Here is a 12,823-nt window from a genome sequence, read left to right as displayed (position 1 = left end):
TGAGGAATGCATTTCTGAGATGTCATACTTCTCTATGACAACACTAAGCCCCACACCATGTTTTCACAAGGGACAAATTGGAGGACATTTTTGAGTCATTTACAGTTTATTTTGATAGTTTTAGCACTGTAATGACACACATTATTAATATGTGTAACTACTTATTTATTTGAATATAATAGAGGGAAACATTCCACGTGGGATGGATATGTGTGTGTGTGTGTGTGTGTGTGTGTGTGTGTGTGTGTGTGTGCGCGCGAGTGTATACCTGTCCTTTTTTCCCCCTAAGGTAAGTCTTTCCATTCCCGGGATTGGAATGACTCCCTACCCTCTCCCTTAAAACCCACATCCTTTCGTCTTTCCCTCTCCTTCTCTCTTTCCTGACGAAGCAACCGTTTGTTGCGAAAGCTTGAATTTTGTGTGTATGTTTGTGTTTGTTTGTGTGTCTATCAACCTGCCAGCGCTTTTGTTTGGTAAGTCTCATATACTTATTTATTTGGGCAGATTACAGCTTAAAAATTTCAAATTCTTTCAACAATCTACATTTACCAAATAACCCCTATCTTTTCTTGAATATGCTGAAAATTATATTTAAGGAAATTGTAAAACTAATAAATTTTAAGATATCCACAGTAAAGACAGGCAGCTCAACAAAAAGGTCACTTAAAGACTTTTAATTGAAATGTGTAGCAGAAAAGCTAACTTTTTTAAAGCATCTCCAATCAAGAACTATAATTTTGAAATGTTCTCAATTACTCAGCCAAGTGGCATTGTTCAGATGGTGTCGTACTTGAGGAAGCTGACTTGCCATCTTCTGGTAGTATTGATGACTTATCTTTTCCTCTGGGTTCAGCCTTATATATCCCCTTTCCCTCCTGCTGTCGAGCTAGAGCCAGCAGTACCAGGGTGTGGGCCCAATGGTGTGGTGGCACACAAGTTGCGGTTCTCAGTCTTCGTGCCACCACTGCTGACAGGGAGGTGTGATCTCAGTTCTTCAGTTGGCATAGTGTGACTGGATCTTCCCTCAGCCTGTAGCAGTACTTTCAATCACCTCAAGGCTGGGTCCTATTCCTTGTTTAGTTGGAGACCACCGTCCGTTCATCATGTAGTTACCTCTACAGATTCCCTTGAAACAGAGTCCCAGAATGTGTTGGCCTGTTTTAAGAACTTGGTGACATCACAATTCATGCTATATTCTTTGGAGATACAGTTCTCTATGACAGCTGGCTTCGTTGGTTGCTCCTTAACCACATGAAGCATGTACTCCACACACCTTTCCTGCACCACATGGATAACATAACCTAAATACACTTTGTGCTAAGGAAAAAGAGCTCTACATAATTCAGAGAACCAGCAGCAATCAAGATTTGAAACTCCTGTCATCATTAGTATTGTAGAATCTTCCATTCTGTCATGTACTGTGCTCAAAAAATGAAACACTCCAAGAATAGTGCAAAAATATTTGAAACACTGTTAAACAAGACACAAACAAAATTAGTGATCAAAATGAAATAATGCTCGTGAAAACAGCTCTAGAAGAAATGGCAAACTTTCAAACTATTGGCCACTATATTCAGTTATTCCCTCACAGTGCATGCAAACACCGCAGCCCAATAATGAACAAACAAATAAAGATGTGTTAATTTACTTGTGCAGACACTGTATGCACCAGTGATAGACATCAGTTTCAAAAACACAGCCCCTAAGCAGATTACAGAATTAATCATGTCACTAAAAAGTATTAATTATGCTGCCTATTGTGGTCCTCCTCTTCTTTTAAAAATCATTTGAGAAAATGGCTGGTAATAGAATACTCACCCATTTAACTGAGCAGAACTTGTTAACTAACTCTCAATTTTCCAAAGGATTCTCTACACAGAATGAGATAAAAGATCTCATAAATGAAGTGCATCTCTAGTGACCTCATTGTTGATGGGATGTTAAACCCTAACCATGTCACCTTCCTTCACAAATGAAGCGCTAGCAGATCAAAACAAGAAAAGTTATGCTGTTGTATATTCTGTGACTTTGCCAAAGCCTCTGATTGTGTGGATCACAAAATTCTATTTAGCAAACTTAAGTGTTATGGCAATAATGGCATCCTTCTTGCATGGATGGAATCTTACTTCTCTCCTTTTCCACTCTCCCCCACCTCCTCCACTACCTCTCCCATAACTTCCCGACACTGCAACTGGCTGCCTTGTCCTGCCCCCATCTAGAACCTGCATGCTATGCACAGCAGCAATGACGTCAATCCCCCCACCCAGACCCTGCTATCCCTCCCCCTTCCCCACTGCACTATGGATTGCTGCTTCTGTTCGATATGGCACAGTTGCATTCTGGCCATAGCCACAATATAGTGGTCATTTAAGGAATTTAAGGAGATGGGACCTGGATAAACTGACTAAACCAGAGGTTGTACAGAGTTTTAGGCAGAGCATAAGGGAACAATTGACAGGAATAGGGGAAAGAAATACATTAGGAGAAGAATGGGTAGCTTTGAGGGATGAAATAGTGAAGGCAGCAAAGGATTAAGTAGGTAAAAAGATGAGGGCTAGTAGAAATCCATGGGTAACAGAAGAAATATTGAATTTAATTGATGAAAGGAGAAAATATAAAAATGCAGTAAATGAAGCAGGAAAAAGGAATACAAACGTCTCAAAAATGAGATCGACAGGAGGTGCAAAATGGCTAAGCAGGGATTGCTAGAGGACAAATGTAAGGATGTAGAGGTTTATCTCACTAAGGGTAAGATAGATACTGCCTACAGGAAAATTAAAGAGACTTTTGGAGAAATGAGAACCACTTGTATGAATATCAAGAGCTCAGATGGAAACCCAGTTATAAGCAAAGAAGGGAAAGCAGAAAGGTGGAAGGAGCATATAGAGGGTCTATACAGGGGCAATGTTCTTGAGGACAATATTATGGAAATGGAAGAGCATGTAGATGAAGATGAAATGGGAGATATGATACTGTGTGAAGAGTTTGATAGAGCACTGAAACACCAAAGTTGAAACAAGGCCCCGGGAGTAGATAACATTCCAATAGAACTACTGGCAGCCTTGGGAGAGCCAGTCCTGACAAAACTCTACCATCTGGTGAGCAAGATGCATGAGACAAGTGAAATACCCTCAGACTGCAAGAAGAATATAATAATTCCAATCCCAATGAAAGCAGGTGTTGACAGATGTGAAAATTACTGAACCATCTGCTTAATAAGTCACGGCTGCAAAATACTAATGCAAATTCCTTACAGACGAATGGAAAAACTCTTAGAAGCCGACCTCGGGGAAAATCAGTTTGGATTCCGTAGAAATACTGGAACACGTGAGGCAATACTGACCTATGACTTATCTTAGAAGATAGATTAAGGAAAGGCAAACCTACGTTTCTAGCGTTTGTAGACTTAGAGAAAGCTTTTGACAATGTTGACTGGAATACCCTCTTTCAAATTTTGAAGGTGTCAGGGGTAAAATACAGGTACCAAAAGGCTATTTACAATTTGGTCAGAAACTAGATGGTAGTTATAAGAGTCGAGGGACATGAAAGGGAAGCAGTGGTTGGGAAGGGAGTGAGGCAGGGTTGTAGCCTGTCACTGATGTTATTCCATCTGTATATTGAGCAAGCAGTAAAGGAAACAAAAGAAAAATTTGGAGTAGGTATTAAAATCCATGGAGAAGAAATAAAAACTTTGAGGTTTGCTGATGACATTGTAATTCTGTCAGAGACAGCAAAGGACTTGAAAGAGCAGTTGAATGGAATGGACAGTGTCTTGAAAGGAGGATATAAGATGAACATCAACAAAAGCAAAACGAGGATAATGGAATGTAGTCTAATTAAGTTGGATGAGACATTTAAAGTAGTAAAGGAGTTTTGCTATTTGGGGAGCCAAATAACTGATGATGGTCCAAATAGAGAGTATGTAAAATGTAGACTGGCATATCTGAAATGCCTTGGTTTAAAAATAATATTACTAATGATACAAAAAAATGGAAACTCCAAGCAGCAAGCAGAAACACACACACACACACATACACACACACACACACACACACACACACACAAGCACAAGCACACCTCACACACACACAACCGTCAACTCCAGCATCTTGGGCCAGAACACAATATCACATGGGATGCAAGCAGCAATCTAGACGGGGTGGGGGTGGGGAAGGGGAAGGAGAAGGGATAGTAGTGTATGAGTGGGGAGAGACATGAATACTGTCTGGTGCAATGCGCAGGGAATAGACTGCCAACAGGTGCAGCGTCAGAAGGTTGTGGGGGAGGGAGGTGGAGAAAAAAGAAACAAAAAAGGAGAGGAGTGGGGAAAGACAGGCAGATGCATTGGCAGAGGACTGCACATGAACAGGGTGGGAGAATGGGGAGGAGATGATGGGACATAGGGAGTGGAAACTGTTGGGTGGCGAGTGTGGGGACAGTCTGTTGCTATAGGTTGAGGCCCAGATAATTATAGGAGTGGAGAATGTGTTGTAAGGATAACTATAACTCCCATCTGTGCTGTGCAGGAAAGCTAGTGGTGGAGGGGAGGATACAGATGGCTCAGGTAGTGTAGCAGCCATTGAAATCAAGTGTGTTATGTTCAGCTGCAAGTTGCACAACAAGGTGGTCTACTTTGCTCTTGGCCACAGTTTAGTGGTGGCTGTTCATCCTGCTGGACAGCTGGTTGGTAGTCATACCAATATAAAAACCTGTGCAGTGATTCCAGCAGAGCTGGTAAATTACATGGCTGCTTTCGCAAGTGGTCTGGCCCCTGATGGGGTAGGATAAACCTATGACAGGACTGGAATAGAAAGTGCAGGGTGGGTGGATTGGGCAGGTTTTGCACCTGCTTCTTCCACAGGGGTTGAGATTAGGAGTGGCATGGGGATGGACTAGGACGTTGTGCAGGTTGGGTGGATGATGGAATGCCACTTTAGGAGGGGCGGGAAGTATCTCGGGTAGGATGATCCTCATTTCAAGGCATGATGACAGGCAATCAAAGCCTTGGCAAATGATGTGGTTCTGCTGTTGATGATAAAGGGGACACTCCTTTGTGGCTCGTTTTTAGGGGTGGTGGGAGGACCGGGATTGTTAGGTGAAACGGTACAAGAGATCTGTTTGTGGACTAGGTCTGGGGGATAGCGCCTGTCTGTGAAGGCTTTGATGAGACCTTCAGCATAGCTGAGCAAGGGAGTTTTTGTCACTGCAGATACACAGTCCCCGGGTAGCCATGCTATATGGGAGGAACTTTTTGGTGTGAAAGGGATGACAGCTGTGAAAATGCTGGTACTGTTGATGTTTGGTGGGTTTAATTTGGACAGGGGTGTATATGGAGCCATCAGAGAGGGGGGGTCAAAATCTAGGAAGGTAGCACACTGAGTTGAGGAAGACCACATCAAGTGGATGAGAGAGAAGCTATTTGGGATGTGAAGGAATGAAGATAAGGTGTCTTGTCCCTGGATCCAGATCATGAAGATATTGTCAATGAACCTGAACCAGCTAGGGGTCCATAAAAGATGTTGCCATAGGAGCATGCCATGTGGGGGCCGTCGATTTATTTATGTACCTACCCTCCGAATGAGAAATAGTTGAGGGTTAGGATAAAGTTAGTAAGATGTCTGAGGAATAAAGTCGTGGGCTTGGAGTCTGAAGGATGTTGGGAAAAGTAGTGTTCAATAGTGGTAACACCATGGGCATGAGGGAAGTTGGTGAATAGTGAGGCGGCATCGACAATGATGAGTAGGGATCCAGGATGTACAGGTGTGGGTATGGTGGAGAGTCGGAGAAGGAAAGGGTTGGGGTCTTTGACGTGGGAGGCTAGATTACAGGCAATTGGTTGGCGGTGTTGGTCAATGAGTGCTGAAATTCTTTCAGTGGGGGCACAATAACCAGCCACAATGGAATGTCCAGTATTTTTGGGTTTGTGGATTTTGGAGAGCATGTGGAAGGAGGGTGTGCAGGGAGAGTGTGGCAAGGGAAATGGATTCAGGGGAGATGTTCTAGGAAGGGCCTAAGGCTTTAAGTAGGGATTGGAGTTTGTGTTGGACTTCTACGATGGGATCACTGTGGGAACGTTTATAGGTGGAGGAGTCAAACAGTTGGTGGAGGCCTTCTGCAGGGTAGTCACAGCAATTCATAACAACAGTGGTGGAACATTTGTGTGCAGGTAGGATGATTAGCTCAGGATTTGTTTTGATGTTGTCTATGGCTGTTCTTTTTTCTACTGAAAGGATCTGGGGAAGGATGGTGAGACTAAGTTGGAGGCAAAGAATTCCTGGAAGGTGACTAGCAGATGGTTAGGTGGGAGGTGAGGGGGATCACAGTTGAATCATGGTGCAAACTAGAAGAGGCAGGGTTCAATGTTGGAATTAGGGTGGTTTTGGCGGGAGGGATTGGTGGCAAAGAAGTGCTTCCATTCAGGTATCGGGAGAAGAAGAGTAGGTCTTTAACAAGTTCAGTATGGTTAAATTTGGCTGTAGGGCTAAAGGTGAGGCCTTTGAATACAACTGCAACTTCTGTGGAGCTGAGGGTTTTGGTGGAAAGGTTAACAACAATGTTATGGAAATGTTTTGACTCTGGATTTGGTGGAGGGTTGATAGGGAGTTTTAGGGGATGAGGCAAGTTGAGAAGGTCAGCTAAACAGGGTTTAGCTGCTATCAGGGGTGGATGAGGAGGAACACTGTGGGTATGATAGGGATTGGGTGGTGGTGCCCCATGGTGGCAGTAGGATGTCAGCAAGTTTGTGGAGGTGGTGTCTGGAATGCTCCTCCAGGTGCTGGAGAGCAAGGGATTCAATTCAGAGATGTGCTGTATGGAGTAGGGATTGCAGAGTAATAATATCTTGCCACAAAAACCAGCAACAAAGGAGTGTTCCCTTCATCACCCAGTACCACACCAGACTGTAACAGCTGAACCACATCCTTTGCCAGGGGTTTGGTTGCCTATCATCGCGCCCTGAAATGAGGGACATCCTATCCAAGATACTCCCCAATACTTCCCACCCATGCTAAAATGGTGCTTCATTGCCCACCCAGCCTCTAAAACTTTCTAGTCTATCCCCACGCCACTCCCAATCCCAACCCCTTGACACAAGGATCATATCCCTATGGATGACCCAGGTGCAAAATCTGCCCATTGCATTCCCCCTGAACTTCCTATTCCAGTCCTGTCACAGGTTTATCCTATCCCATCAGGGGCTGGGCCACCTGTGAAAGCAGCCATGTCATTTACCAGCTCTGCTGGAATCACTGCACAGTTTTTTATATTGGTATGACTACCAACCAGCTGTCCACCAGAATGAATGGCCACTGCCAAACTGTGGCCAAGAGCAAAGCAGATCACACTGTGACACAACATGCAGCTGAGCATAACACACTTGATTTCAATGGCTCCTTTTCTACCTGAGCCATAGGGATCCTTCCCTCCACCACCAGCTTTTCTGAACTGCGCAAATGGGAGTTATCCTTACATCACATTCTCCACTCCCGTAATTATCCAAATCTCAACCTACAGTAATATAATGTCGCAAACCCTCCAACTAACTATTCCATCCCCTCTGTCCTACTCTCTCCTCCCCTTCTCCTTCCTTGTTCACTTGCAGCCCTCTGCCAATGAATCTGCCAGTCATTCCCCACTCCTCTCCTTTTTTGTTCCTTTTTTCCCTAACTCCCTGCCTCACAACCTCCTGACGCTGCGCCTGATGGCAGCCTAATCCTTGCACACCCCACCAGACAGCATTCATCTCTTCTCTTGCCACCCACACACTACTATCACTCCCTTTCTCCACACCCTCTAGATTGCTGCTTGCGTCCCACATGATGTTACATTCCAGACCAAGATGCTGGTAATTGGGGTCGTGTGTGCATGAGGTGTGCTTGCTTTTTTTGTGTGTGTGTGTGTGTGTGTGTGTGTGTGTGTGTGTGTGTGTGTGTGAGAGAGAGAGAGAGAGAGAGAGAGAGAGAGAGAGCTAGAGAATGCTGTGCATGTGTCTCTCTTTACTGATGAAGGCTGTTGCCGAAAGCTATAAGTGAGTGTCTTTTAAGCTTGTCTACCTGCAATGTGTCATGTCTTGTTATTAGCTTGCCTATGGAAAATGAGAGTAATTAGGATGTAGAGAACTTACCTAGAATTCCTGCAAGTGTATTGTAGCTTCCATACAAAATATAATCTATGAATATTTTCATCACCTTGTCAGCAGCACACTGACCATCATTAAGAAGAGGTTGTAACACATAGTCCCTTAGCACACTTTCATTGCGATTTATGGCAACAAATGCCAGCTGTACAGCTGTAACACAAAAATATTATTACTAAATATTATTAGAATTTCATTGCAATGAACTTTACATTATTTATTTCTGTTTATAAATTTCTTGTTTAGTATTGGCAAGAAACAGTGTAAAAATTACTAAACTCAGAAATTGTGTTTTCGGTCTGTAGCTTTCATGACATATATATGTTCACTGAAGGAAGATAACTAAACAGATAGCCAATACTGGCTTTAAATTTGTTGTTCCATTACATTTGGGGCATGCATCCACATAAATCCTAATTCTTATTGCAATATTTCATGTGTTTATCATTCAGCCCTCTTTGGTGTGACCTTAATGAGTGGCACTACAGCACAGTCTCTGTCCTTTTAACCTAGCAGACTGCACCACTACACATGCTGCCATAGATACACAGGCTCCAAAGACATTGATTGGTAGCAAAGAAGTAAATGTATGCATGAATTACAGCTTGGGCTATGCAGTTGATCCATTCTGCGAAGTTGACATATCACTGTGAGCTGCATAGTGGTGACATCTTTGCAAGTTTATTAAAGAAAGCACTGGATTCCATGGCTTATCCAAATTAAATTCATCACCAAATGCATTTCCATTGCTTCTTTCACCACTATGTCCAGAAAAGATGAAGCTGACATTAGATTTTTGACATTTTGGTAGAATGTTGAGTAACCAGCATCAATACAGTTCACTGCCACAGCCAATTTGTTGGGCTATAAGAGCTGGATGTACCTATCTTTCAAGGACTGTATGAGTAATTTTTCTGCTTATGAAAGGCCACACTCACAGGGGATCTTGTAATCGCCAGGCTTCCAAAAATGGAAGCATCCCTCCTTTTCAATTTCCACTGTGAACTGGATTTGTCCATGAATGGAATTCATGATATTTTAAACATCCTTGTAATTCATGTTCACCATAGGGTCACACTAAAAATGTGTCATCAACATCTCCAACTTCACAGAGCACACATCACTACTGACAAGAGCAGTCTACACTAAAAGAGAGTTTTTGAACCCATTGAGTATTGTCTACAGCAGATAAGTAAGTGTGTATCTGTAGGTGCATGTGCAATGGCATGGTCTGCAAGATTATAAGGACAGAGCAAATGCTGTAGCATCAATCATTCAGGTCACTCAGAAGATGGCTGAATGGTATATGGCCAAAAATTGCAAGAAGAAGGGGAATTTATGCAGTTGTGTTCCCTGGAAATTAATACACCAGTCATTGCACCACAAAAACATAAAGAATCACACTTTAAATTTGTTGTCTGAACATACCTCTGACAATTCCTTTGGCAGAACTAGCTGATGATGAAGATATAGGAAATATTCCGCCAATGTGAAGCACATTCTTATCTTCCAGCCTAGGTATCCATGATTCCCAAACCTCTTCATTCTGATGCATCCAGGCACAAGCAATACTGCTTATATTATGTTTGTTGCTAGTTTTTTTGTAAATTTTAAGAAGATTCTGGTAATCCTCTCTTGAAAATGTCATCTTGAGTAGTGCCTTTGAAGATTACAATTTTTATTATTTAATGAATTAAAACAAAGAGTACAGTACAACTGAGAAGATATGTTACTCTGCTTTAAAACTTGTTTACTGTATAGGCAGGCTATTAAGGGAGTCCTTAAGTGTATTTTTCACTAAACAACATGGCTCCCCAAATGCCAATCATAATACTTCTAAATCAATCTGATAATGAAATCTCATTTTGAATAAACTTTTTCTGGATTCTGAATTACATCTGTCATCAAATTTAATTGGCATCTCAGCCTCTATTTCAAGGGCCACCTTGACAATGTCCTTTTCAACAGACACCAAAATGTAAGGCAGATTTAACTCATGTGGAGACTGGTTTTGAAAGACTCTGTTCACAAGTTTTATTACCTCACTAAACATTTAAAGAGTACTCTAGCTCGATGAAGTGTTTATTTACACTGGAAGCAGTGCTATCAAAACAAAAGATCTAAGAGTAGCCTTACACACAATTTTATTTATAAATGTATTTTGTTTGAACTTCAAAAGACACTATCTGAGGCACATTTCTCAAAAAATAAAACTGAAGAGGTAGAGTGTGAAAAAATACAGAGAGAAGTTATTGAAGAGGAACAGTGACTACCATAGGATGTTGACGCTGCTAACAGTAACAAAAGGAGCTATAGGCAGAAGCACTGAAAAACAAGTAGGAGAAATAAAAAGAAAGGAAGAAAGGGGATTGGAAAAGAGACCACAGGCCTACAGAAAAATGCACCAATTTAGTTGCTGAGCTGTTTACAAGAGTGATTTGGGACAAAAGAAGATTTTGCTAATAACAAATTTACATAATTAACTTTTTAAAATTATAGATAAAATAATTTCAAAAAAGATGCTTCAGACTAAGTCTTTCACTGTGGAGGAGAAATCATACTAATTTTGAAACTTTATGGCCAATTAAAGCTGTGTGCACCCACAGAAGAAAGATACTGCAGAGAAATTGCTTTGCCAGTCTTACGGTTGTGTTCAGAATGAATCTTTCACTCTGCAGCAGTGTGTGCTAATCCAGAATGGTGTTAAGGAGAGTTTCTATGAAATTTGGAAAGTAGGAGAGAGGTAATGGAAGAATTGAAACTGTGAGAGCAGGTTGTGAACCATGCATGGGTAGCTTGGTACATAGACAACTGCCTCTTGAAACCAAGCTTGTAGGTTCAACTGCTGGCTCAGGCCACAATTCGAACCTATCAGGAAGTTTCAAGGAACTCTAAAGTAAAATTGTAGGCATGGAAAGGAAAAATGATAATAATCTAAAGGGGAGACAAGAAAGAGTTAAAAAATAAAATGAAACATTAACAGAATAGTAATACAAAAGGATTTTTTTCACAAAGTATTATTGGTTTTAGTGTTAGTGATAAGCATTTTGACATTTATAAGAATTCCTATTCATAGACTGAATATAATTTTCTACACAAACTGTAGAGAAGTATTTTACATTTTGGCTGCTTGTTTGCTAGGAGTTATGTTAACAGATGAGACTTTACTTTAAATTGGGAATTAGACGATAATCAAAATGAAAAAGGATTTGTCATTGAGATTAAATTAGAAATTCTATGTGAGGCTGCCACAGGTGGAACACTGTGGTCTCTAAGAGGTGTTTCATCCATTGGAAGCATAGGGTTTTGATGTCTGAAATTAATTCCTAAACAGCATGAGGTTTACATTATGTGAAGTCTATAAGTGGAACTTTGTCATAAGAAACTGAATCAACTAAAGAAATTGAGTGTAGTTCAGTTGCCTGAGACTGTAGTCATGTATACAAGTTGCATTTGTGTCAGTGTGTGTACATGTGTCTGTTATTGACAAAGGCCTTAATAGACAAAAGCTATAATTGTAAGAATCTTTTTGTTGTGCCTATCTCTGACTCAGCGTCTCTGCTATATGGTGAGTAGCAACTTTCCTTCTCTAATACTGTTACATTCCACCCTGGATTTTCCATTGTTTGAAACTAAAGAATATATTTTAGTGATTATTGGAATAGGATCCCTCTTGTTTTCTCAGCACAGTATGTCAAATGTTTACTGATGTTGTGTAGGTTACTGGACATCTTTCTCCAAACAGTATTGTGTTGCTATAGCACACAATGATTACAGAAACTAAGGAAATGGAGAGGTTGAAACACAATGTCAATAAATTCCCTGGAATACCATCAGTATGTCACTGAACTCAACTACCTCTCAAGCAGCTAGATTACCTCCAGCGATGCCACCTGTGTTAACTCCATGAAGTATTGCAGGGAGTATGGGTATACCAGTTACAACATGGGTGAGCAGTAGGTCACCATCAGCTAATCTCTTCCCGATTAAATGCTGGTGATGAAAATTTTCTTCACCATCAGTGTCCAAGGCAGCAGCTCTGGGCTGAGAGCCATTGCTATTCATAGAACTGATTATATGTACCTCAGATAGTTGGAATTATTATTATTTCATTTTCCATGTTTTTAAAGTGTGACTACTTCTCCAAAATTCTGAATAATATGAGGTGCTACCCAAAAATTCCCAGAAAACATTTATAACTAAAATAACACTTTATCTTTATCTTATTCACCACCATCACCTTCAGAATAGTCACTTTGAGACTGTATACAATGACTGAAAGTTCCCTAGAATGCATTTTCCATTAGATACTTTAGTACCATTAGCCATTCTGCTTGAATTTCCTCAACTGTCTGAAATAATCTGCCTTTTAACTTGAGTTCATTCTGGAGAATAAAGAAAAAGTTCCCTCTGCACCAGGTTGAGAGAATAAGGTGAATGAGGGACAATTGTCAGTTTGTTTTTCACCAGAAATTCCAGGATGATCAATGCAATGAGTCACAGCACAGTGTCATGATGGAGAAACCAATCATCCATGTGGCAGTTTTTTGCTCATTTTCTTCTTCTGTTCACCATCAACCACCTCAGGACATCAAAGCAGAACAGCACACTGAGGGACTGAAGAGGAGAGACAAACTCTATATGGATAATTGCTTCCATTTTGCAGAAACAGATGAGCACAGATTTTAC

At 41.2% G+C, this 12,823-nt stretch overlaps 1 protein-coding gene across 1 annotated transcript in view; it reads right to left on the bottom strand.

The window, feature by feature from the left end:
- Positions 1-12,823, bottom strand: part of LOC126183392 (uncharacterized) — a 661,091-nt gene that overhangs the window by 65,888 nt on the left and 582,380 nt on the right. Inside the window, exons 14-15 of the mRNA XM_049925338.1 lie at positions 9,563-9,794; positions 8,123-8,287 (exon numbers count right to left, since the gene is read on the bottom strand). Of these exons, the coding sequence (XP_049781295.1) occupies positions 8,123-8,287; positions 9,563-9,794 (397 nt within the window). The remainder of the gene's footprint in view (positions 1-8,122; positions 8,288-9,562; positions 9,795-12,823) is intronic.

The sequence above is a fragment of the Schistocerca cancellata genome, chromosome 1 (genome assembly GCF_023864275.1).
Source record: "Schistocerca cancellata isolate TAMUIC-IGC-003103 chromosome 1, iqSchCanc2.1, whole genome shotgun sequence".
Classification (NCBI taxonomy): Eukaryota; Metazoa; Arthropoda; class Insecta; order Orthoptera; family Acrididae; genus Schistocerca; species Schistocerca cancellata.
This window is presented reverse-complemented; position numbering and strand designations above follow the sequence as displayed.